The sequence below is a fragment of the Artemia franciscana genome, chromosome 1 (genome assembly GCF_032884065.1).
Source record: "Artemia franciscana chromosome 1, ASM3288406v1, whole genome shotgun sequence".
Lineage (NCBI taxonomy): Eukaryota > Metazoa > Arthropoda > Branchiopoda > Anostraca > Artemiidae > Artemia > Artemia franciscana.
In genome coordinates, this window is record NC_088863.1 from 66,751,865 (window position 1) to 66,776,273 (window position 24,409).

The 24,409-nt window shown below is 35.4% G+C and overlaps 1 protein-coding gene across 1 annotated transcript in view; it reads right to left on the reverse strand.

Annotated features, from left to right (window-relative positions):
• Positions 1–24,409, reverse strand: part of LOC136033162 (dnaJ homolog subfamily C member 3-like) — a 77,004-nt gene that overhangs the window by 25,968 nt on the left and 26,627 nt on the right. Inside the window, exons 4-6 of the mRNA XM_065713832.1 lie at positions 22,723–22,797; positions 15,702–15,845; positions 7,756–7,937 (exon numbers count right to left, since the gene is read on the reverse strand). Coding sequence (XP_065569904.1) covers positions 7,756–7,937; positions 15,702–15,845; positions 22,723–22,797 — 401 coding nt within the window. The remainder of the gene's footprint in view (positions 1–7,755; positions 7,938–15,701; positions 15,846–22,722; positions 22,798–24,409) is intronic.

Consider the following 24,409-nt stretch of genomic DNA (forward strand, 5'->3'; position numbering starts at 1 on the left):
ATAATGTAGAAATTAGCAGAATCTTTTTCCCTACATAACTAACCAGAAACTTAAGCCAAAGCAAACTTATCATGGTCAATTTTTTTCTATTCTCTTGCACGTTTCCCAGGTGCAACCTCCTGGGCATTTGTAAGCTTCTTGTGGATAAATTTTGAAAGGGCTTTTTTCATAGCTTGATAATAAATCTAGAAAACTTCACCGAGGAAACTAATTGTAGGAGAGCTATCTCTTTACTTGACCATGGGCTGCTTAATATTCCTTCAAAGGTAGTTTTTTCCTCAGGTCACCGGAATGCTACGTGAAGTCTATAGAATTCCGCCGTTATTTGTCACTGACCAATTAGCCAAGACTCTTGGCTGAACTTCTCGTTAAGAAGTAATGATGCCTAGGTTATTTTGAAAAATGGATTTTTAAATGAGAACTTTTATTGTAAGTGTGTTATTGTTTATTATTTTATTTGGTGAAGACGGCCCTTAGATATAGGACCGGAATATTCAAATAGGTTTTGTCCGTTCACTGTCTTGGGAAAAAAGTCCTCATCATTCTCTCTTCTGTATTTGCATAGTTAATAGGTGGGCTCTATATAAATATAATTATTATATAATTATCTCTATACAATCTATCTATATAATTATATAACATTTAATTATTTGTATAAATATCAATTATATAACTATGTCATTATCTCTTATACAATAAGGTATAATTATCTCTATATAATTACGATAATCATAAATATTTGAATATTTACATATTCAATAGGTGGGTATGGGTTGAATATAATTTTAAGGAGCCAAGTACGAGACATGAGAGATATTAGGATGCAAAATGAGATTTCTAGAGATAAGAATGAAAAGCGATGCATCATCAATGACAAAGCTGGGATTCCGAAAATTAACACACAAGAAAAATAGCAACAAGGTTGTTATAAAAGTTGGCTGATTGTAAACGGAAACATTGATATTTTAGTAGTTTGAGAAGATTCGGGAATTGTTTGCTAACAAGTTGTACGCTATTGAATGTGATATGATATTATATGAATATGATACAATATTCAATATTGTGGCCATATGGGGGAAATATCGAATACTGTGCAGATTATGAGGTGGCAGAGATGGTAAAAAAAAATTAAGTGATCATAAGGTACATATTCGGCATTGCGAAAGAAACCTCTCAGATTCTCTACCATACTGCGTGGTTGTAAAGGAGACATGAGAAGGGTTTCTTTAAGGGGAATTTAAGAAAGAAAGAGCTAAAGTACATTTTTGAATTGAAGGCAAATAGCTTACTACTATTCACCGGGAGGAAGAAAATGTTTAAGGATGAGGCAAGTGTGAAATCTTCTTTACTTTTGCTCCACGTTTAGATATATGGATGAAAAGGTTGGTAATACAGCTAGTGAGTGTGAAGAATTGAGTGAGTTGTGGAAGGAGGTGTATGGAGATTGCAGGGTTGATGAAAGATGACTGGTGAATATAGGTTGGTCCTTTTGAAAAGACTAGGGCCATTTTTTAGGGTAGTAATGAGGCATAGAAAAATACTTTTGTAACTGGTGTAATTGTTTAATTAATGTGGTGCTTATGTCTATGGAGTTTTATTTGCGTTAATTAGAATTGATTTTTTCAATTGTATTACCATGGCCCTAGGGCTTTTAGAGCAATAAAGTTATTATTCTTATTATTATTATCATGTTTTGTAGAAAATAAGAAATAATTTGATCCTTAGATCAAACAGTTCAGCACATTGTCCATTATTAATGATTTGAAAAATGCAATACCTGATTTGATTTAATTTACATCCATACAAATCATGGTAAAACTCTTGTGGTAAATTGATTTTTGAAATAACGTGGTTACGAAGTTGAGAAATACATTAATTAAAATTATTAATATAATTTTTGAAAAAGGGAAGGTAAATAGTGATTTTAGGAAAACTTAATTAAATCCATTTATAACAAACATGTGTGGTAATTGCACAAGAATTAGCTTTATGAAGCAAATTACTTAGTATGATGATACCCTCTAGACTTAGATATGCTGTAGGTTTAATTCAATTCAATAAATATATTCAAAGAAACAAAGAAAAAATTACAGAACTTCAGACCCCCAGAAAGGCTCTTTGGCCTGTGACAGTGAGAGACTAAACATAACATTAAATAATAGCACAGAAATCAAACAGAAGGACAAAAAAAAGAAAGAAAAAAAATAGACAACAACAACAAAAAATATCATGCCAATCAAAATAAATAAATCAACCAAATTGAAAAGGAAAGATAGGGGGAAAAAAGAAGAGAGGAGAGAACTAACTGTCTAGGCATAAGGGGTGGTTAACTCATTTTGTTCATAAGAATGACATAGCCAAATTTTAACCGGTGGGGAATTTTATATGGAGGCACAACATAATACTGGATTGAAATCTGATCTTGTGGTTTTGGTTTTATGAATGAAAATATTCATATCATTTGTGAGAGAATACGAAACACAAGATTCATTTCGTAGTTCAGAAATTAAAAGATATAATTGTTTGAAGAAGTTAGGGAGGAATCCATGAAATGCTTAAAATGAAACAAGAGGGAAGACAGATGTATGTTGATTGACCATCCAATAAATTCATGGTAAGATGGCCTATCACGTCAACCACTAATTAAATTACTCTGTTATATATTTTGAAAACAGGGGAGGTACAAGAAGAAAATATCGATAGCCATAATGTCGGACAGTAGTACATACAAAGTTGAATGAGAGAATGAAAGAGGATCTTTATTTGAACCAGAGAAACAATGACGGGACTCTTCTTTCGGATGAAAACTCGTGCCGCGATCGCTGGAAAGAACATTTCTCCTCCCACCTGAACAGAACTCCTCCCCATTTAGTAGCTGACAAAATACTCCATCAGTCTCCAGCCCAGCCATCAAAATTGGCAATCTTCCCACTGATCCATTTAAGCTCTAGAAATAAGAAGCGCAACGAATAGGCTGAAAAACAGTAAGGCCTCTGGTGTATGCGGCATAAGTTCAGAGTTGCAGAAATATGCGGGCCCAGCCATGCTCATTCTTCTGTAGACTCTCTTTTAAGTTGTGTCAGAAATGGAGGTCATTCCGGAAGACTGGCAAAGAGGATTCATCATCCCCTTGTGGAAGAGAAAAGACAGGCGAAGTGACTGTGCCAATTACTGGGGAATAGCCTTCTCTCAGTACCTGGCAAACTCTTCTCAATGGTGCTTCTGGATCGGTGCCGAAACATTATCCACCGACCAAAATAAGCCGGTTTTAAGTCAGAGCGATCAATCATAGAGCAAATATTCACAGTCCGTGAAGTAGTCGAGAAAACAGCAGAGTTTCGACAGAGAGCATTCATCAGCTTTGACAACTTCTGAGCTGCCTTCGATTCAATCGACCGAAATGCTCTGTAAAACATCTTGAAGTCCAGTGGCCTGCCAGATAAGTACTACAGACTCTTCGAAGCACTCCATCACAAAGCAGACAGCTGTGTCCAAGTCAACAGCCGTCGAAGCCTACTCTTCCCAATTTGTACAGGGGTTCGGCAAAGTTGTGCCGTTACGCCCGAACTGTTAAACGTCATCATAGACCACGTCATGGCAAAGACGACCTCAAGGCTTGGATTTAGACTTAAAATTGGAGATTGCATGATCTCGGACGCTGACTTTGCCGACAACCTTCACTCATGGTGGAATCCATAGACCAACTGGTGGAAGCACTTCACATCCTGCAAGAATAAGCAGCGAAAGTAGGATTACAGGTCAACTGAGACAAAACCAAGATTATGATCGATGATCCATCCTCTAGCATCGCTAACAGTCCTCTGGCCCTAGACCAAACAGCTACTGTCTACATGGTTCAGCAGTTCACGTACTTGGGCTCTGTCATTGCTGCTGACGGCTCGCTCCTCCCTGAACTACAAGCAAAAGAAGCCAAGGCATCTGCTGCCATGGGGAGGTTAAATAGTCATCCATGGAGGAAACCATGTATTAGTCGAAACACGATGCTGCAAATCTTCAACGCCCTGGTCGAGACCGTAATTCTTTATGGAACAGAAACCTGGCCGGCCCCAATCACAACTCTCAAGACCGTAGACATGTTACAGACGAAAGGTCTAAGGAGGATACAAGGCCTGAGATGGGTTGACTCCGTCAGCAACGAGAGGTTGCTACAGACAACGCAGCAGACACCGTTTTTGATTGGAATTGTGGAGCGCACTCTACGACGGTACGGTCATCTCCTTAGAATGCCATCACACTTACCTGCAAAAATCATACTGGACTTTAGCCCCGAAACGACCCTGCTGGAAACGACCCCACAGAAGACCGAAACATCGATGGTCCGATAGTCTTTCAAAATACTTGAAGTTGGCAGACATCGATGGCCACGATGCATCAGCGTTAGCTACTAATCACACCAGTTGGAAGAGGCTGAAATCACTCTCTACGCTGAGCCACGCAAGGGAGGAGATAAAAGTCAAAGTGACGTAGGTCAAAGTAAATCAAACAATGACGAAGCTTCCGATGAACTCCCATGTTTCTGGAGCGAAGTTTCAGGAGAGCACAATGATGTTTGAAAGAAAGATTTTCGTTCGATAAAGTACCCGGTAATAGAACATGTCTATCAGGGGGACGAGTTATATCACCACGGGTGGCAGAAATAGCTTGAATAAAAAGACAAGAAGTGCCTAAACTGAAAAAAAACAAGCAGACCAAATTTAGCTCGATTTAAGGCAAGGCGATTTGCAGCGAACCACGCAAAGATTGTTTTTAGAACAGAATACCTTTTCTTGATAAGGGGAGAATCTTCAATTTCTGAACACCAAAGAGTAGTATCACCTGCAAATGCAAACAGCACTGGTCTTGAGCTGCCTCACTTGTGATCACAATACAAATTGTGATCAAAAATACAACAGTAGCTTCGTTTAGTTTGTTCAGATACAGCAACAAAAATATCATTGACGAATATGAGGAATAAAACAGGTCCTAGGATAGACCCTTGAGGGACACCAAAATCAACACGAAATTAATCTTGAAGCTTGGTGTCAATACTGAAAGACCTTTCGTATAAATAAGTTTCAAACCAATGATAACTGTTTCCCCGTATCCCTATCTGGTCCATTTTGGAGAGTAGGATAGTATGTGATACGCTGTCAAACACTACTGACATCAAGGATAATTGCAGCTGAAATTCTATCCCCATCAAGTACCACCTTTCTAGAACCACCCTCATGGACAACAAATAATCTGGTAGATTTTAGGGCAGTAGGAAAAGCTCCATTCACCAACGACAAGTTAAGAAGAATGGTGAAAGGAGATACAATAGAGGGTAATATAAACTTTAAAGCCTTGGCAGGAATTTGGTCAGGTCCACGAGAGGAATGACTCATTGGTCAGGTCCACAGAGGAAAACTAATGGTTTTCGGAAGGCCAGGGAAAGGGCTGATCAAATTTTCACTCTTATATTATGAACTGAGAAGCACTTGAGTCATCAAACCATTTTCGTCCTAAGTTTTATTGATTACGAGCAACAGTTTTCTTCAGCTGATGGAAGAGCTTTAGCGAAGGTCCTATTCTTTTACGATAAACAAGATAAATACGTTTAAGTGATTAATGCTAAGTAAGAGAATAAAATTGCTGCAATTTAGGTAGGAAATGAGATAAGTAGCTGTTTCTGTATTAAAGAAGGAGTTATACATGGTTACATCCTATCCCCATTTTTAAGAATCATTTTGATAGACTTTGTTCCAAGGAGTACAGCAAATGCAAGGATAGAATACAGAATCAATTGAGGAAGTGATATTCTCCTAGACATAGATTCTGCTGATGACCCCTATTTAGGAGTCATCAATAGACTCCTTTTCAGACATCAGTCTTATAGATTATGAGCAGGTGTTTGATTATAGTCGATAGAAAAGCTTTAGTGTAGGTTCTATCCTTGTACGATATACCAGACAAATACAAAAAACTGATAAAAACTATGTACGAGAACAACACTAATCTGGCTAGATTTGAAAATGAGATTATTACATGATTTTGTCTTAAGTCGCGGGAGTTAAGCAGGGCTATGATTTTTTCCCATTTACATGGATCATTTAGGTAGAGTTAGTCCAAAGGGACACAAAAAAGGCCGTGGGAAAGCAAGGAATCAAAGGGGATGGTAAACTCTCTTAGACTTAGATTATACAGACGATTTGAGAGGTCTATATCAAAATGTTAGCAACATGAATAAATTTCTCGAAGTTTTAAGTTTTAAGGATGTAAAAACATGTTTCGAAATTGACTAAGTCACTTACATTAAGGTTAGATAAATATGAAAAGATGATGTAGGGTAACGAAAAGATAGAAATAGCGGATTTTTCTACTCTAGTATCTAATATTCTTAATAAATATGGCAGATTCAGTGAAGATGTAAAAAGTAGAATAGTTAGGCCCGGGTTGTTATTTTCACGGTTAAAATTTTTTGAAAGAATAGGGCGATTAGTCTGTGAATCAAGGTTAAAATATTGGAAGTTATCATAAATTCAGAGGTAAAATATGGTTCTGAAACTTGTCTGCTTCAAAAGATAGAAGGGGATTTTTTAAATATTTTCCAGAGGAATTGTTTAGAGATAGTCTTGGGTTTCCATTTGACTGACCGTGTTTCAAACAACAAGCTGTTCAAAAAATGCGGTTCTATCCCACTTTCTTTGGTTCATAATAAGGGAAAAGTTAGCATGACTAGGACAAGTCTGAAGGACGAAGGATAAAAGACTACCAAAGATTGTACTTTTTAGTCATCCAGCTAAGGCCTAACAAAAATCAGGTCATCACCTAATGGGGTGGGAAGAGGTCGTAAGGAAGAAATTAAAGGAAACTAGAGCTTCTTGTGAAAGACTATAAAGGGTCTCTTTGAACACAATGGAAAGGAGGGAGTGTGTGCACCTCTGTTTGCCTTAGACAATTTGGTGCTGCTGTGAGTTGTAGAAATTAGTAAACAATAAGTAGGATGCGAGGAGAAAATAAAAAAAAACAAACGTCTGCTTTATTACAGGTGATAATTTAAATTCGCAGCAGCAACAAAAACTCACCAGAAAGTGAATTGAAGGAAATTTTTGAAGGGCATATTGCAAATCGGCTACTCGTTAATTTATTAAAAAAGACCCTCGTAATTTGGCAATGCTTGGAGTGCAATTTCCCAGGGAAAACGCGATTAAATCGTATAAATTTTTTCCACATAAATTGAATTGAAAACGAATGAGCAAATTATTAATTTGACCGTTCAGAAAAAAATTCTCATCTGTAAAATATCTCCAAAACAGAATATTAAAATACGAGGGCAGATATCATTTGAATTTGCCCTCTTAATCTGAGTTGTCACTTTTTTCCAGATAATAGTTCTAACGAGCATCATCACGCTCCATCTCATTAGTAAAATAAATATCGACAAGAATATCGACATGAATATCGACTGATATCGACAAGAAGCATTTCAAATATTTGAAATTTGAATTCTTTGGCTACCCTACTTTGAAAACCCTCGCTGACACTTTTTTGTATATACGCAGAATACGCGCCTCAAAACCATCACGAGTAGGTTTGAATTCTCTTTAACGAATGATCTATTTCCACACATGAATATTTCTTTTAATCGAACGAAATTTTTTACGTGGTTTTAGAACGGGTCAAAGTTGAAACTTCGAAGGAGTTTCGAGAAAATATTTTTCTCCATTATATCATTTTTTTAAACTCATCGCATTATAGCATAAAACCACTTACTTGAGGCTCTCGTTACCTTCACCCATTAAATAATGGAGTTTTGAAAGTTTCAAATACGATTCAGTGTTGTCAGAAATTAGTTTTGTTGTAGCACGCAAGTCTGTTATCGCTTTTGCAGTTTCCCCCATTGCTAAATGACAGTCGATACGCATTTCTCGTAGATTAGTGTCCCAAGGACAAGACTGAAAGTAAGAAATGTTTTTTTTAATATTACCTTTATTAACTAGCCAAAGAGCCCAGACGACAAAATGGATAAGCAAAATCAATCTTAGCACATTCTCCCTCATCTGAGGATTAGAGATTTTGCATTCCCCTTTTCCCTATTATTGCCTTTAATGCCCTTAAAACAAATTTCTGGAAGGTCTAACTCAATCTACGAGCTTCGGCATATAGTTACCATTAAAAATCTAATGATACTAATTAGAACTACCAAGAAGTACTCCTTAAAAAAGTGCAACCTTCCGAGATTTTATCATGTCCTGCACTTCGCAAAACATGTGGACATGATTCCGCAAATTTCTATTTGGTTCCAAAAACAGTAAGAATTTTTTTTTTTGTCTTATTTCACCTCTGTTTGAGATAGATATTTCTTTTCATCTTTTCTCTGTTGATACAAAATGGTTAACTATTATCAAATAATTTCTTGGGAATGACCAGCCAAGATCATTTCTAGATTACGCCAATCGCATATTTGAATCATGATAGGAATTGGGAAAATTTTCGGCATTGTCCGATCACTAAACCACATGTGACTTTGACTAAATAACTTGGAAACTATAATGGACATTACGGTATATATTTACGGTGTAATACCGTAGCAACTGGATGTTATTCCGTCATTCAAAAACTAGAACTTACAGTTCAATTATGTTGTTTAATAGTATTATTATCAGTTGACAATATATGCATAAACACATAACTTACAGCGACATCTACGCAAAATCCCATTTTGAGGAATGTTTTACACGTTGTAAATAACATAAGAGATTATGACAAGGGATAACTGTCAATGAATTCCCTTCGGTATAAATAGATAGATTGACCGATGATACCTTATTGACAAACGACTATGATGATAAAAAAGTATTGCCGAACTCGTGATGAAGTAAAAATCATTATGAATAAGAAATAACATTCTAAACAATTGATAATAAGAAAATGTCAAGAAACAAAAATAGAATTCAAAAATTGGAAAAAACAGAGCTAAAAATGCGCCACAAAAAAGCAAAACGAAACAAGGAAATATAAAAAATGACAATAATTGCTTTGATGATGCGCAAAAAAAAATCCTATTTGGCATCCCAGATGTCCAAGATACTCCTGGTAATTAAGATATTCTTGGTAATTCTGGCATCCTAGAAATAACAAGGTATTCCATGCTAAATTGGAAGAAACTCTTTTGATGCGTCTCGGTAACAGAAAGGGGTGCTACATTTATCCCTTTCCTGAAAATCCCCGCCAGCGGAATATTTTCCCCCAGATAATTCCTCGCCGTGGAGAATTACCCCACATTCAAAACTGAATAGCCACAGAGAAAATATGAAAAATAAAAATAATGAAGAAAAGAAAGAATTTTGAAATAATCTACCAAAACTCGGGAAAGTAGTTCGAGTTGCCCTATCCTTAACAATCGAGATTTAACTCTCATGAACAATGGACATATTCCGTTTAGAATTAAACTTTGCTATATTGGAACTTCTGCAGACCATCATCCTGTGATGTGATTGTCGACCACAATCATTATTCTCCCTATGTTTTTCCCCATTTGGATAAAATTCTTATTTCCCCCATAGCGGATACTCATCAGATTCTAAACATTTTAAAAGTGATTTTGAGAGTGGTAGAATTAAATCTTTTTGTTTTCCTTCCAATCATCAAAACGAAACAAAAATATTGCAAGCCATTTTAAAGCCATCGTCGTGAATACAAGCGATTCAGCCCTTAAAGAAAGACGGTGAATAGGAATTTTTATTGCTTCAAAAGCATCTGTTGAAATATTTGACAATTCTATAAAAGATTATAAAGTGTGTCCGTTTTTGAAAAAAAATTATTAAGAAATTTATCTGAAAAAGCTCAAAATGAAAACAGATACAGAATCCTTTTACAAAATCGTGCGGATTTCATGCAGTATTATTTATTTTAATAAGACTGTGTCATTATACTTGTAAATATATTTTGAATACATTTACAAGTGTATTTGTGTTTAATGATTATATTAGTGAAATTGTAATTAAACTGTTATTATAAAATTGAATATATGCCACATAAATGTTTGTAAAACTTTGACCGTAACTGACGTAGATTTTATATACTAGTTTATTTGATAAATTTTTGGTGAAAAAATTCAATTTTCAATTAAAATTATGGCCTGCTTTAATAGGGTATTGTATGCAGAAACAGTAAATCAAAGCCTTCTTAATCAAGGGGTGCACGAAGGAAGCTCTTATCCGGCTAACGGCGAAAGTTTTCAATTGACCCATGACGGACAATATCCACTAGACTTGTATGATATTTTTCAGTATCTGAAGAATTCTAGAATTTTGGATTTTTGGGAGAAATTCGATTTTCTTTTTTTTTTGTATTTTTTTAATAGTAAAATTTATGGATATCATGGTCACTCAAAGACTATTGGGAGACTTTGTTTTGAGCAGGCTAGTCCGAGAGTTTTTTGTTCCCTATGAGAACATCCTTTTTTTGGTCGGTCTTGTGTTTTCAGTAGAGCCATAATTATCAAACTATATATCTATGGGAAATTATCACGTAATATATTATTTGAGCTAGTTTTATAGATATATAGGTTGCTTAACCGGCGCAGCAATACTCTTGCTGGGTTTAAGTTATAACTTTGGTCTTTAATTGCCACAAGAAAAACTCCTATTTTAAAAATTAATAATAATAAAGAATGTTCAGGTCATCCTTGTTTGCTTTACTTTCCCTCAAGTGCAACCGAATAAAATCTTAGCAATTTTTGGAGCAATTAACACTGAAGTGTCTGAAACACAAATTGAGGTTGGCAAAACTACATCAAAATTGCAGTCTCTTTTAACACAAAGCAACTCTACCGGATTCTAATATATACCCCGTCTACCCTGTGGTAGTCCACTAAAGCACGACTACCTACCGTGGCAGAAAGGTTTTAGATATAACAAGACTTATTGGCAAGAAAAATGGAAACGAATAAATCGTACCGCCAGATAGATAAAAAGAGATTGACGAGTGCAATATCAGGAATAGTTTCATTGACCCAAACTACTATAGCACGCTCATCATCTTTATTCTAAGAAATATATATATTTTATTTACTCTTCCGACATTTTTTCCTCTCCTCTTTCCAATTAGGTCAATTCATGTATTTCCCAACATGTGATACGAAACTCCCTGAAGGACGCGGAAGCCTGTTAGGAGGTAGGCTCGGATCAAGGTCTTGGCGGGGATTGCCAAGGAGGTTATGTTCGTAATATACTCAGTTATTTTTTTGTTTTATCAGTTATTATGATTATACTCCGTTTTCATACAAATTTTATATTTAATTTGTGCAAAAAATACTCTTCTTTTATACTATTCTTGGGTCACATCCGACAAAAATTCTTGTGTATGAACCTCGTTCCAAAGCGATTGGCTAAAACAAAAAAAAAAATGAAACGATTCCACTGAGAAGCAATGGCTTAAAAACAGCAAATAAATCGATATGCAAAAATTCTTGATGACATGTTGGAGCAAATTCTTTAGTTCTTTAACCGGTTCTAGGCGTTTACCCCACAGAAAACCATCCCCAAGCGGAATATATCCCCCCAGAAATTACCCCCAAGTGTAAAATAAGGCTTTCCAAATTTGGAAATTTTATTTGAGCTTTGTTTTTTTTAATTTCCGTAGGGGGAAGAAATTTTGGTACTTGTGTATTATGCGCCACTCGCTGAAGTTCCTACTGTGTGTAAAACTAAAAACAAACCGGTTTCTTTGCTAGTTTCTTCGTTACGTTAGAAACAAATTTGGACTATAGATTCCCACATTAGAGGGGGGGGGGTAAAGTATAGTGGGTCAGTATGCGAAATGTATTGGCTACAATTATTCTGCATATTATGAAATAAGAATTGTTTTCTGACTTCAAACTGTCTAAATACTTAAACCCCCCCTCTTATGTGCAAATAAATAGCTCAAATTATATATTTCCCATATATTCTGTCACTTGTCTTTGTCTTGCGGTAAGCTGAAAGAAACTAACGAAGAAACCGGTTTGTTCTCGAGTTTTACACACCATAAACTTGATTGTGTGGCGCATATTACACGAGTACCAAAATTCCCTCCCCGTACGGAAATAAAAAAAAAACTCAAATAAAATTCTCAAATTTGGAAAGCCTTATTTTCCAGGGGGGGATATTTTCCACCGGAGGAGGGGGGTATTTTCCAGGGAATAATTTCTGCGGGGTAATCGCCATATGGGGGTAAACCCCGGCCACCCTCTAACCATACGCAGTGCAATTGCGCAGCCTAAGTAGAGATTGAAGTGAGCTATATGTATTTTTTTTTTGCCAAGGTACTTTGTATAGGCGGAAATGTCATAAAAACTTTGGAGACGGCTCATTTGATTGTAAATTGAATGCTCTACTACCTTTTTTAAGAGTCAATGGTGATGAAAGAGCAAGAAGCCCTCTCCATACCCCTAATTCCCACAAACACGAGATGAAAATTTTGAGACAGCCATTTTGTTCAGCTTAGTTGAAACGTTCAATAACTACAATTCTGGGGATAAAAACCCCACGAAAAAAACAACCGCATGATACAATGAAACCTTATGGCCTCTATTATAGGCGACACTAGAGTGATGCTAATTGATTTCTGTTCATTTTTGGTCTCTTTTATTCTTTAATGAGGATTTCTATTTGTTTTGAGTTAGAAGTATTACGGAGCTTCATTTCTACTGATTTTAAGCTTAATATGGCTTTTTATATGCAGTGAAAATGTAAAAACTAAACAAGCCAATGTTGAGACTGGACTGATGAGATTTATCGTCAATGTGCCAGGTGCACTTTGCTGCTGCGCTGCCTATTCAAAGAGAAGCGATTTTATAACAACAGAGGAATTCCGTAGCCGCTTATAAACTGTCAGATGTCTCCCAAGGATGGCAGCTGAGAGCTTGGTATTACTTCTCTCTTGCATTACTTTTTGCTCATCATTTATCAATTGCCTTCCGTTCAGGGCTTCAACTATCCCCAAACTTTAGGGGATTTTTTTTTGCAAAATCTCTTTATCCCCCAAAAAAATCCTTGGGCCTAGGGTCAGTAAAGATTTAAATTTGACCCTGCCAATGTAAGTTCTTTTTTCACAGTTGAAAAAAGTTTGGAAGATATGTATAGAAGTCTGCAGAAAGACTAAATTATTTGAAGCTACGGTAATGACAGCGGTCAAGTACCTTTCTGAAACGTCGATGCTTTGGAGGACAGAGGGAGATCTGGAAGAAATTTAGTTTTGGGTACCGATTCGACTAAACCTATGTCAAAAAAAAAGCTGTACTAAAATTGTTAAAAAAAAGGCCTAAAATAATCAACACAGATTTAGCACCTTGACTTGTCATTCAACATCGGATTTCTTATTCATTTACCGTTCCAAGTTACGCAGATTTATTTACTTTTTATTATTTTAGTTACTTGCTTACTTGTACTTGGGGCGGGAATCAGGCGTTTCCACCTTGCCTAGTATCAAGGATCTTTTGAGAACTGTTTGGACCATGTAGTGCATTCTACTGCCAGCTGCTTTGCGAATGGGAGCCATTGAGTTGTGCATTTGTGACCGAACTTTGTGAAGCCCCCAATAAATTCAAGGTCAGATTTAACCAAGTTCCACCAGCTTTTCCGCTATCATCCTTGGCGTCTCTTTCATGAGTTAAGTGGCTCAGCTAGAAGGATTCGGCGAGGCAAGTTCTGTGTTGACCTCCCTAAGACATGGACCAGCCATTTAAATCGGCGCTCCTTGATCGTGATGGCAACGCATCTCTTGATACCACATACTCGTCGTCTATCCGCGTTTGATATGCGATCATTCATATTTAACCTGAGGATGCTTCGCAGACATGTGTGCTCAAACACCTTCAGCGCATTTTCATGTAGTCGCTTCACTGACCAAGTTTCGCATCCATAAAGGATTGTCCGAACCAAAGCCAAATAGACTCAAAATTTACTCCTTACACTAATTTTACGCCAGTTCCTCAACGGTTTTCAAAGATAGGCAAAGACGGTCTATGCTTTCCGCAATCGCTGTTAAATATCGGCGTCAGAAGATCCATCAGTACAAGGCTGTGAGCCAAGGTATGTGAAGCTGTCGACCTGATTCAACTATACTTGATTTACAGTTAATGAAATATGATCAGTATGATTTATTACTATAAGTTTTGTCTTGCCTGTATTGACTTTCAAGCCAATGCCATCTGCCCAAGTAACTACCTCATCGAGCATAGTTTGAGCTTTCTCTATGTCCGAGAGGATTCCGACATCATCAGCGTATTCAAGGTCTTCAAGCGAAAGGCTCTGTCCAATCTGAACTCCTGGATGAGAGGGTAGCGTATTTTCAAGCGCCCAATCAATATATTAGTTAAACAGAATCAAAACAGGACGCAGCCTTTTTTTTTACTCCAAACTCAACCGGAAGTTCTTCAGGCTCTTCTCCGCAAGTTCGAACTCGGCTCATAGAACCCTTGTAGCGCGCTTTAAACAGTTCGACAGATTCCACGGGTATTCCATCGTTTTCTAGAGTTTTCCAAAGTTTTTGGCGAGTGATCAAGTCAAAGTCAGAAACAAAGTCCAGAAATATAAGAATCAGGGGCAAATTATACCTTTCAAATTGCTGGATAATGAAGCGAAGCACAAAAATATTGCCAATGTAGCCTCTACAAGGACGAAAACCGGCTTGATTTTAACGAATTATTTTCTCCCTAGCCCCCTTGAAGCGGTTAAGGAAAATAATACCAATTTTTTTTACTAGAATGTCAACTAGACTTATTCCCCGGTAATTTTTCCCCTCAGTTTTATCAGCTTTCTTGTAAAAAGGGAGAATGATTGATGTCTGCCAATTATTTGGGAAAGTGTTGGTCCTACATACTTTCTCAAGGATACCAAGGAGCTGCTCCGCTGTAATCTCGGGGCACTGTTTGTATATTTCCAGGGGTAGATCATCTTGGCCTGGGGCTTTGTTGTTCTTCAGGGCTTTAATAACTTTGAGTATTTCCGCTCTTGCTGGGGCGGCCAGCTCGATATTGCAAGGTTGTTAATTTCCAGATTTATTTTAGTTGCTGTTTTTTTATGGTTTGGCTTTATTTTCATGTTTCTGCACTGAAGACCGCTGGACGTATCGAAATATTTGCACGACTGGAACCTTAGATCCATAGAGCTTTCAGTTAAACTCGAGCTTTCTGCAGTCCTTCGCGTATCTTGGATACTATATGGTTATCCACACTCGATGATGCTTCTCTATCAGCAAGAGTCGACAGTAATCGGCAGGAACAAGCAAGTTGGAGCCTACAACATCCAAATCATTATAAATTTATGGATGCAAATATTTTACTACAATGGAAAGGCAGACCATATTAGATAAATACCAAGAAAGAGGTTATTTAGACAAGAGGTTATTAGAACAAACATCATAACAAAGGAAACCCAGAAGAATTCTCCGTTATCTAAAATGCGGTGTAATTCTGTGTCGTTTCTAGACTATGATTTTCTCGAGAGAATCCACTTTTAATAGTCCTCCGCCAAAGCTGTTTGCACTCATGGGGTCTGGTTAATCACTTAATTTTGGATTTTCGACTAATCGATCAAAAGTTTCACTGTTATAATTATGCAAAAAAAGGAGAAAAAAGAACACAGCCACAAAAGCACAAATTCTTTAATATAAAAGCGGTGCTTCAGTCCCCGGTGACTAAACACCATATTAGAAGCAAAAGATTTATTACATACGTCAATAATTTTGGTAAGTAAGTCAGCTGCAGTCACCCATTCCTTATCACTGTGAAGAATGCGAGCTTGTTGGTATTGTCTTTGAAGAATTCCGAGTTGAGAATACCATTTCTCTGCTTCTTCGTTTGATTTGTCTCGCTGAAGCTAAAAAAGAAACAAATTTTATGCCAAAATAGTACGCAGAATGGATACTTCATCAAGACTGAGTTAAAATCTGGGCTGAATCTATGTTTAGGTAGAACAGGTATTAGGAACTTAATCCACCAAATGTCAAATGAAATGTTTCTAGATTTGATCGTGGCCATGACAGCTATCTTGAGTCCTACAGTATTTGAGAAACTTCAAGGAGAACGAACTGTAGGTAAGGAGTCTCAAGGCATAACAGTAACCGAAACCCTAAAAACAGAGTTTTGACAACAATACATACATCAAAAGAATTGGATTTTTATGCTGATTCTAAACATCTAAAATCGCATAAGTTTAATGTAACCCATTAAAAGCTAAGAGCTTGAGAATATTTACCATATTTTCAGGAAAAGGGGACGGGGAAATGCCTACAAAAATCCAGCAATCTTAGTCAAAATCAGACGATCATATTTAGCATATTAGAGACCCCTACAGTAGAGGTTTTGAACTCTTATCTACAAAAATTTGGAATCTGTTTTTTTTTTGCCAGAAGAAACACGGATAGGTGTTTATTTGATTTTCTTTTTCTCAGGGGGTGATCGTTTCGAATCAGTGACCATAGAAGATCGGGCAAGAGCTCATTTGAACAGAAATCAAAAGTTCAAGCATCATTTTTAAATTATCAAAAAGATTGAAGTGTAAATAGACTCCCTCCCAAACCCCTTTTCCCCTAGACATCTGATCAAAATTTTAGATAGCCATTTAATTTAGTGTAGTTGAAAAATCAAATAACTATTCCTTTAGGGATAATGGCTATATCTGAAACATCAGACGTTATAGTCGGGGAGACAAAGCCAAAATCTGTCATAGAGGATGGATTCGAGTGATTTTTGATTGATAAAAACCTTGACATTTGGTCCATATACACATTGGTAAAAATGTTTGCATTAGAATGCAATGGCAAGTAATTCTTTCTCAATTTTTCATCATTTTTTTTTTACCTGATGACAGCAATCTTGATGTTAAAACACAGATTCTACCGTTGAAAGTCAATATAGCCCCAAGGGCACCTTGAAACGCGTCAATTTTGATCATAACATGCTCAGACTTGTGGTTGAAATATTTGACGTTTCCAAAAATGGTGTCCGTGATGTTAGTGATGGCTCTGCCACGGTCTTGTGTCCATTTGAAACCACTGTGAGTAATATTTTTTTTTTTCCGAAGAATTATGAACGGATGGTTTGAGATCAATATTTGGGGTGTGTTTTCCAAAACAGTTAATTATACCCAGTAGCGATTGTAGCTCTTCGGGTCCCTTAGAATTGATTATTTGAGGATAGCAAGGAATTTTTTAGGGTCTTGTTTGACACTTTCGGTCAAACCATATATCATGTGTCTGATGTATGTCAATATGTGTCAAAAGTATGGAGTCTTTGTCCTTCCGAAGATGTATTTTTCTCTGTTGAAATGAACACCTCGTTTCCGAGCAGCTTGTAAAGTTTTTTTTATATAATGTTGTCGTGCTGTTGTTCTGTTGCTCCATGAACAACAATATTATCAATAAAAAGGCTCAGTTCTGCCTTCTCGATAAGGTCAGCACATATTTCTTCAATTTTTCTTTTGACGACATCCTGGGCGCAATTCAGGCCAAGAGGATATCGCCTGAAGCAAAACCTTCCAAATGGTGTATTAATGGCAGTTATATTGACTGACTCATAATCGATTTTCAAGCTCCTATATTCATGCCGCATGTCAAGTTTAGAAAATTTCTTGGAATTCCAAATTTTATAGCAACATCTTCAAATACATGTATTGGATGGCGCGGTATCTTTATGAACTTGTTCAGGCTTCTAAGGTTGATGCACAACCGAAGACTGCCGTCGGGCTTCTTAACAACTACTCCAGATTTAACCCATTCTGTCCTTTTTGATACTTTCTCGATGACACCAAGTGTTTTGAGATGGCTAGCTTTCACTTGAGTCGACCTTGAAAGGATATTCTTATGGATGGATGTAATACTTGCTCACAATCCTCTTTCAGGTAAATGCAGCATTTACCTTCTAACGTCCCAATTCCTTTCTTGCTTGTCTTTTGTCTCGAATTTTCTGGTTGCAATTTGAAAGTACTTTAAGTTTGCCATCAAATATAAAGTAAGTACATCAAAAGCTTTGAGCATAGATGGTTGTGTCTTAAGTATTTTGTATATTGTGAAGGTAGCACATTCCGCACCACTATCTATCATAAATTTTACACACATGTTCGTTCAACTAATCTAATGTAAACAGTCATATAGCTTTTGACCACGCAGTCTATTGAGTCTATAAAGAACTCCAAGGTTCCTGCGCAGTCTTCAATGCCTATCAGCTGTTTTTGGCTGATGTTAGCGACAGATCTGCTCTAACACAAAAGCACTAAGTAGCTTAATCGACCGTATGTTTAACTTTTACTTCTTTTGCAGTGCATTTATGTTTTTTACTGTATAGACCACTGCAGAGGTATATCTTTGTTTGCTCTGATTTAGGTCACTTTTCTACCAGTTCAATCAACTTCTTGTTTGATAATATTTTTTGCTCATTATGCATGGTTCTGAGTTGTGTTTGAGTTTCCAGCAATGTTTTACACATCAGGACTAATCTTTGCAAGGTTAGCTTCTTAGTTTCAGGAAGATCTCTTTCTCTGAGCTTACAGTTTTTTAGTACACAAATAAGCTGATCTTTCACCATTTAATCCTGCTAATTAAAGCTGCATTTCTTTGCAAGTAGTTCGAGACCAGTAACATACTATTATAGGGGTTTCAAACTCTTTTTAATCCATTTGTGGAGTTTGTAGCATTCGACGATCGGACTTGAAGAAGGCTCGGCGAGTTATTTCAACAGCTTCAAGTATTCAGTAGGACTGTTTTCACTTCCTTCTGAAATGACAAAGGTACTTAAAGATGTCCTTGCTATTTTCTACTACCCATATAATACTTTTTGCATCAGTTTTCCCATTCAAAGAGTCGCTGAACATTAGCTTAATATGTTTAGAAAACATCGTCAAGGTGTCTTTCAAACTGGGCTGGTCAATGAGTGGGGAGGGTACAGATTGGTCCATTTTTCTTCTGACACCATGTATGAGTTTTTGATTTAAAAAAAATAAGAAACCTAAACAACTACAAAAATAAAACCAATAAGCAGAAACACAGGCAAAGCAATATATACAAAACTATGCGATAAGCCCATACGTACCAAGCAGGGATGGATGTTTAACTTGATCACAGCATTACAGTAGGGCTATAGTAATTTGTACCGTATCAATATCAATTAATAATAATGCTCGTTTAAAATGTAGCCTACGTCTTAACCTAATACTATTCTATATAATGAAAAAATTAGAACTTCCAACTTGCAAGACAAAAACAAGTTTCTTTCTAGTTATCATTTATAGTTTTACTTAAGAAACTTTAAAATCGTCCAAATTATTGAGGGGGGCAACTGTATCCTTATCCCCTCCCCCCCGATGATGCCTACGGATAATTAGCCTCTTCGATAAGGAATATTCCAACTGATTCTGTATTATTTTTTTTATTAGTTATATCCTTGCGAAAGTTCAGTTACAGCTCCGACATTTCCTCGTGAATAGATTTGGGTTGTGACATTTCCTGGTGGTAAATGTGGGTTGTATCCTTTGTAAAGATTATTTTTCCCTTTGGTTTGTAAAGAAAGCTCCCTTTCCTCAATCCATTAAATATGTAAATTTAATTTTGTTATCCAGTTTCGCAATAACATCTTCTTTGCAGACTAGATTTCTCCTCATATATCTTAATCAAGCTGTGGAATTGTTTTGATATAAATAAAGGGAAAATTAGGCATTTGCACAAAATCAGACAGCGTGTGGTAAAGAATTGTAGGTAAGGAGCGACGCGGCTCATTATTAACTAAAATTCTAAAAACAGAATTTTGATATCAATGGGTATACCAAAAGAAATAGTTTATTATGCTGATTCTATATATATAAAATTCATTAGGTTTTGTGTTACCCATCAAAGGCTACAATCCTGAGAAAATTTGCCTGATTTTCGAAAAAGGAGTGGAAACACCCACTATAAGTCAAAGAATTTTATTGAAAATCACGCCATCAGACAGCGTGTTAGAGAACCCTACTGTAGAAGTATCAAGCTCCAACCTGCAAAAATGTGAAACTTTGCATTTTTTTTTGCCACAAGAAAGATCGCGGATGTGTGTTCATTTATTTATTTTCCAGGGGGTTTTCGTTTCGAACCAATGGTGCTAGAACATTGAAAAATAGCTCAATCGAAAGGAAATTAAAAGTACTAGTGCCCTTTTCAAGAGACCAAAAAGATTGGAGGGCAACTAAGCCTCCTCCCATGCCCAATTTTCCCCAAAATCGTCCAATCAAAATTCTAAGACAGTGTAAAATATAAAGTTTGTCCGTTGTTTATCTATAGTATTTGTTATTGGGAAGCATGTATACATTCAACGGAAGAGGGGGAGGTGAATTTTCTGGTGGAGACTTTCCATGGGGAGGAAGGCTTCCGGGGTGAATTTTTCGGAGGGAAATTTTACACCGGGAAACTTTGCAAGAATTCCTATAATAAATCATTTTTATTTGTCTTAAATGTCTCTATGCCAACTCAATTTTACGCGTGAAGATGTTAAGGGTAATTGTGCAAGGTAAACTTTCCCCGGGATTGAACTGTTTAGAGGATTTTTCTATGGGGAGGGGAGATTTTTCCGTGGAGGTGGAGCCGGATTTCCAGGCACTATTTAAAAAAAAGATAAGAGATTATTTAAGAAAACTTTTTTCAACTGAAAGTAAAGAGCAACGCTAAAACTTAAATGAACAGGAATTACTGCATATATGAGGGCGATCGTCCCCTCTTCAGCAGATTGCTCTTTGCTCTAAACCGAATGATGTCCGATTATTTAAGTACGATTCCTAAAAAACAAAGAGTCGTTCAATTAGAACAATAGGAAATTTTTTTTAAAGTAGCCTACTAAAAAACTCTAGGGTCAAAAGCGAGGCGTAGAAGAGGGAACAACCCCCCTCATATATGAAATAATTTCTGTTAGTTTTAAGTTTTAGTGTTGCTCCTTACCTTCAGTTGAAAAAAACTGTTTTTTTTTATAATTTGATTATAGAAAAGAGACATGTATTTAGGAGCAAAGCACACACTATAAGATGGGCAAAATAAAATAATATAGGATAAAAAAAAATAGATATTAGATGAAAAACTGAAGCAATCATAACATTTGGGAAGCCACCAACCTTAACTTCTCCTTAGGGTGTGCCTGACGAGTGACTAAAGGCATTATTTTTATTATTGATAAACACAGTAAAGGTAATATACAGTAGCAAAATGTTTCTCCAAACATAACACACACTTCATGGCATGCAATTTGGCAAGTTTCCCAAACCGTCAGCCATCAGAGCCGTAGTTTTAGTTACTACTTGGTTTTCCATCAAAGATATTCGTCATTACACGTGCTCAAAGGCGGGTTAATGAAGCCTGTGTGGTTGTAGATTTGTATCCGCTTTTTGTATAGAACAAAAGCTTTAGTATTATTCATTATTTCATAATTATATGGATTCTTCATTATTTCTTTACCTTTTGTGTCATTTTACCTTATTTAGTTCATCTATCCTCTATAATTTTCAGGAAAGATTAGTGGTGGGAGGTGAAGGAGTAATAGACATCGAAGTTGTGTCAATTCGCAAGATTTATGGGAGAGGCATGTATTTTCAGTTTCTAGGGGAGAGACAAGTTGTCATTTTTTCAATGAAAAAACTCCCAAAAATATGCTTTACAAAATCTTTGCTGGTGCCCCAGTATTTACGTTAGTTTAACTAAACGTAAAAAGAAAATGGTTTCCTAATTCGTAGGAAAAACTGGGGTTTTAACTAGTCAAAGAAAAAATATAAAAAGAAAAAATAAATACATTGACTAGAACAATGCTAGTCAGCATTAACAAAACAGGGAGATTAGCCGAGGGTATCAAGTCAGGAAAATACTGGGGGAGAAACAATGAATTTTGTCGGCCTTCTTATAAAGATCCAAAAAAAAAGAAGATTTAGAAATCTAGGGAGAATTTAGGTTAAAAAAATTAAATACCAAAATAATAGTGTTTTTCAAAATCTAGAGGGGTAATTGCACCCCCGTCATCGTTGAGCATATCAAGCATGCTAAAGAAAAAATAAATATTAATCGCATTGATTAAAGCTAAGAAAGCAACTAAAAGCGAAAATTTCAAGGCACCTAAGCTTGTTGTCTCCTAAAGAAGCTAAATTATAACCTTGATGATGTTTTTGCTGATTTATTGATTTTTTTTTTCAAGAACCCGGCGATTTTTTTTTTAGAGAAAATCCTGTACAGAGGTGACTACATACGCACACCAATCGATGTTTTTTGCACTCTTTCTAAATAGAATAATCGGTTAGGAGCAATATTAAAGTCAGAGTAAACAGAAACTACTCTATATGCAATTTAGGCAGTTGGCAATCCTGGCTTAGGTATCCTTCAGACACAGCATAACAATTAAACGTCTTTAGTAGTTCAACTATCAGAGTAGAAACAAATGTCGTGTTGTTCACTTTTCTTCTTCTCAAGGTTCTGCATATAGCTATAACGTGTCTGTAACAACAGGGGTTCGAGTCCTATATATATATATATATATATATATATATATATATATATATATATATATATATATATATATATATATATATATATATATATATGTTGCTACAGAGCAAAAATTCCATTTGTTTGAGATTCTTCTTTTTCCATCAGATAATCTTATTATTTTTTACTTAAATTAATTAACTATATTGCGACCATATTTCGCAAAGTATATAGATATATTTAAAGTATATAAAGAAATATCGTGTTTCTTACCACTTTTTTCAGTTCAATCTCAGCTTCTTCCAATCTACCCAATTTCACTAGTATAATACCTTTTTGAATTCTAGCCTGAAAAAATACAACAACATTACATCTTAGAGACTTGTTTTCTGATAGCCTAAATAATTTGATTTTTGAATATGGACCTACTAAAGAATGCTATATTTTCCCCGTTCCAAATCTCGAAGTTACTGAGGTTACGTGCAAATATTCTGAACTAATATACGTCTTATTTGGCTAACACTTCCATATTCCAAAACTTGCTAAAATGTTTTAATAATGTGACTGTCTTCCTATAATTGCGCCATCATGTAATGTCACTATTGCTAGGTAATTAAATCGACATAAAAAGTCCTGGTCACCAACTGTACGTAAGGAGCGATAACACCTAAAAGTAAGCAAAATGAAAAGAATAGTTATGAAAACCATACATAAATTGACTTTAATGTTAATTTCATATATATAAAATTCCTCAAGCTTAAAGTTACCCCGTGATTTACAAAAAAAGGAAGTAAACACCAATAAATGAACAAATAATCTTGAGACGAATTCCAAGATCATTTTGAGTATACCAGAGCCCTCTTTTAAAAGTTTCAAACTCCTGTCTATACATATATTTTTTCTTATTTTTTGTTTTATTTTTAGGAATTTTTTTTTTTTTAGCATTTTGCACGGGATGATCGTGTCAAAACAACAATCCAAGGAAATCGGGAGAATATTCTTCTGTATAGAAAACAATACTTCAAGTGAACTTTTTTGAAGAAAAAAATTGCTGCAGCAAAGAATATTTCCGCCATTTTCCAGCAAAAAATAAAAATTTTGCCCCAGTGATGGTCAGGGTTTTATCGTTTGAAAATCTTGAGATGCCCAATAGATTTTCTGAACAACAGAATTGCCAAATTATCAAAAACCACACATAAAACTTCCCAATTTCTGAGGTAGTAATGTGTACGGTAAAGCTACCTGTTCGTAAAACATCCCGTAGCTTGGAAAAATAAACGATTAGCATAATCATTTATTTTAAAGCTTTATTTTAACTAAGTTATTCATCTGATCATTATTTAAAAGATCATTTATTAAAGCTTTATTTTATTTTTTAAAGCTTTATTTTAACTAGGTTATTCATCTGATCATTATTTAAAAGATCATTTATTAAAGCTTTATTTTATTTTTTAAAGCTTTATTTTAACTAGGTTATTCATCTGATCATTATTTAAAAGATAAATTATTTAAAATTATTTAAAGCTTTATTTTATTTTTTAAAGCTTTATTTTAACTAGGTTATTCATCTGATCATTATTTAAAAGATAAATTATTTAAAATTATTTAAAGCTTTATTTTATTTTTTAAAGCTTTATTTTAACTAGGTTATTCATCTGATCATTATTTAAAAGATAAATTATTTAAAATTATTTAAAGCTTTATTTTATTTTTTAAAGCTTTATTTTAACTAGGTTATTCATCTGATCATTATTTAAAAGATCATTTATTAAAGCTTTATTTTATTTTTTAAAGCTTTATTTTAACTAGGTTATTCATCTGATCATTATTTAAAAGATAAATTATTTAAAATTATTTAAAGCTTTATTTTATTTTTTAAAGCTTTATTTTAACTAGGTTATTCATCTGATCATTATTTAAAAGATAAATTATTTAAAATTATTTAAAGCTTTATTTTATT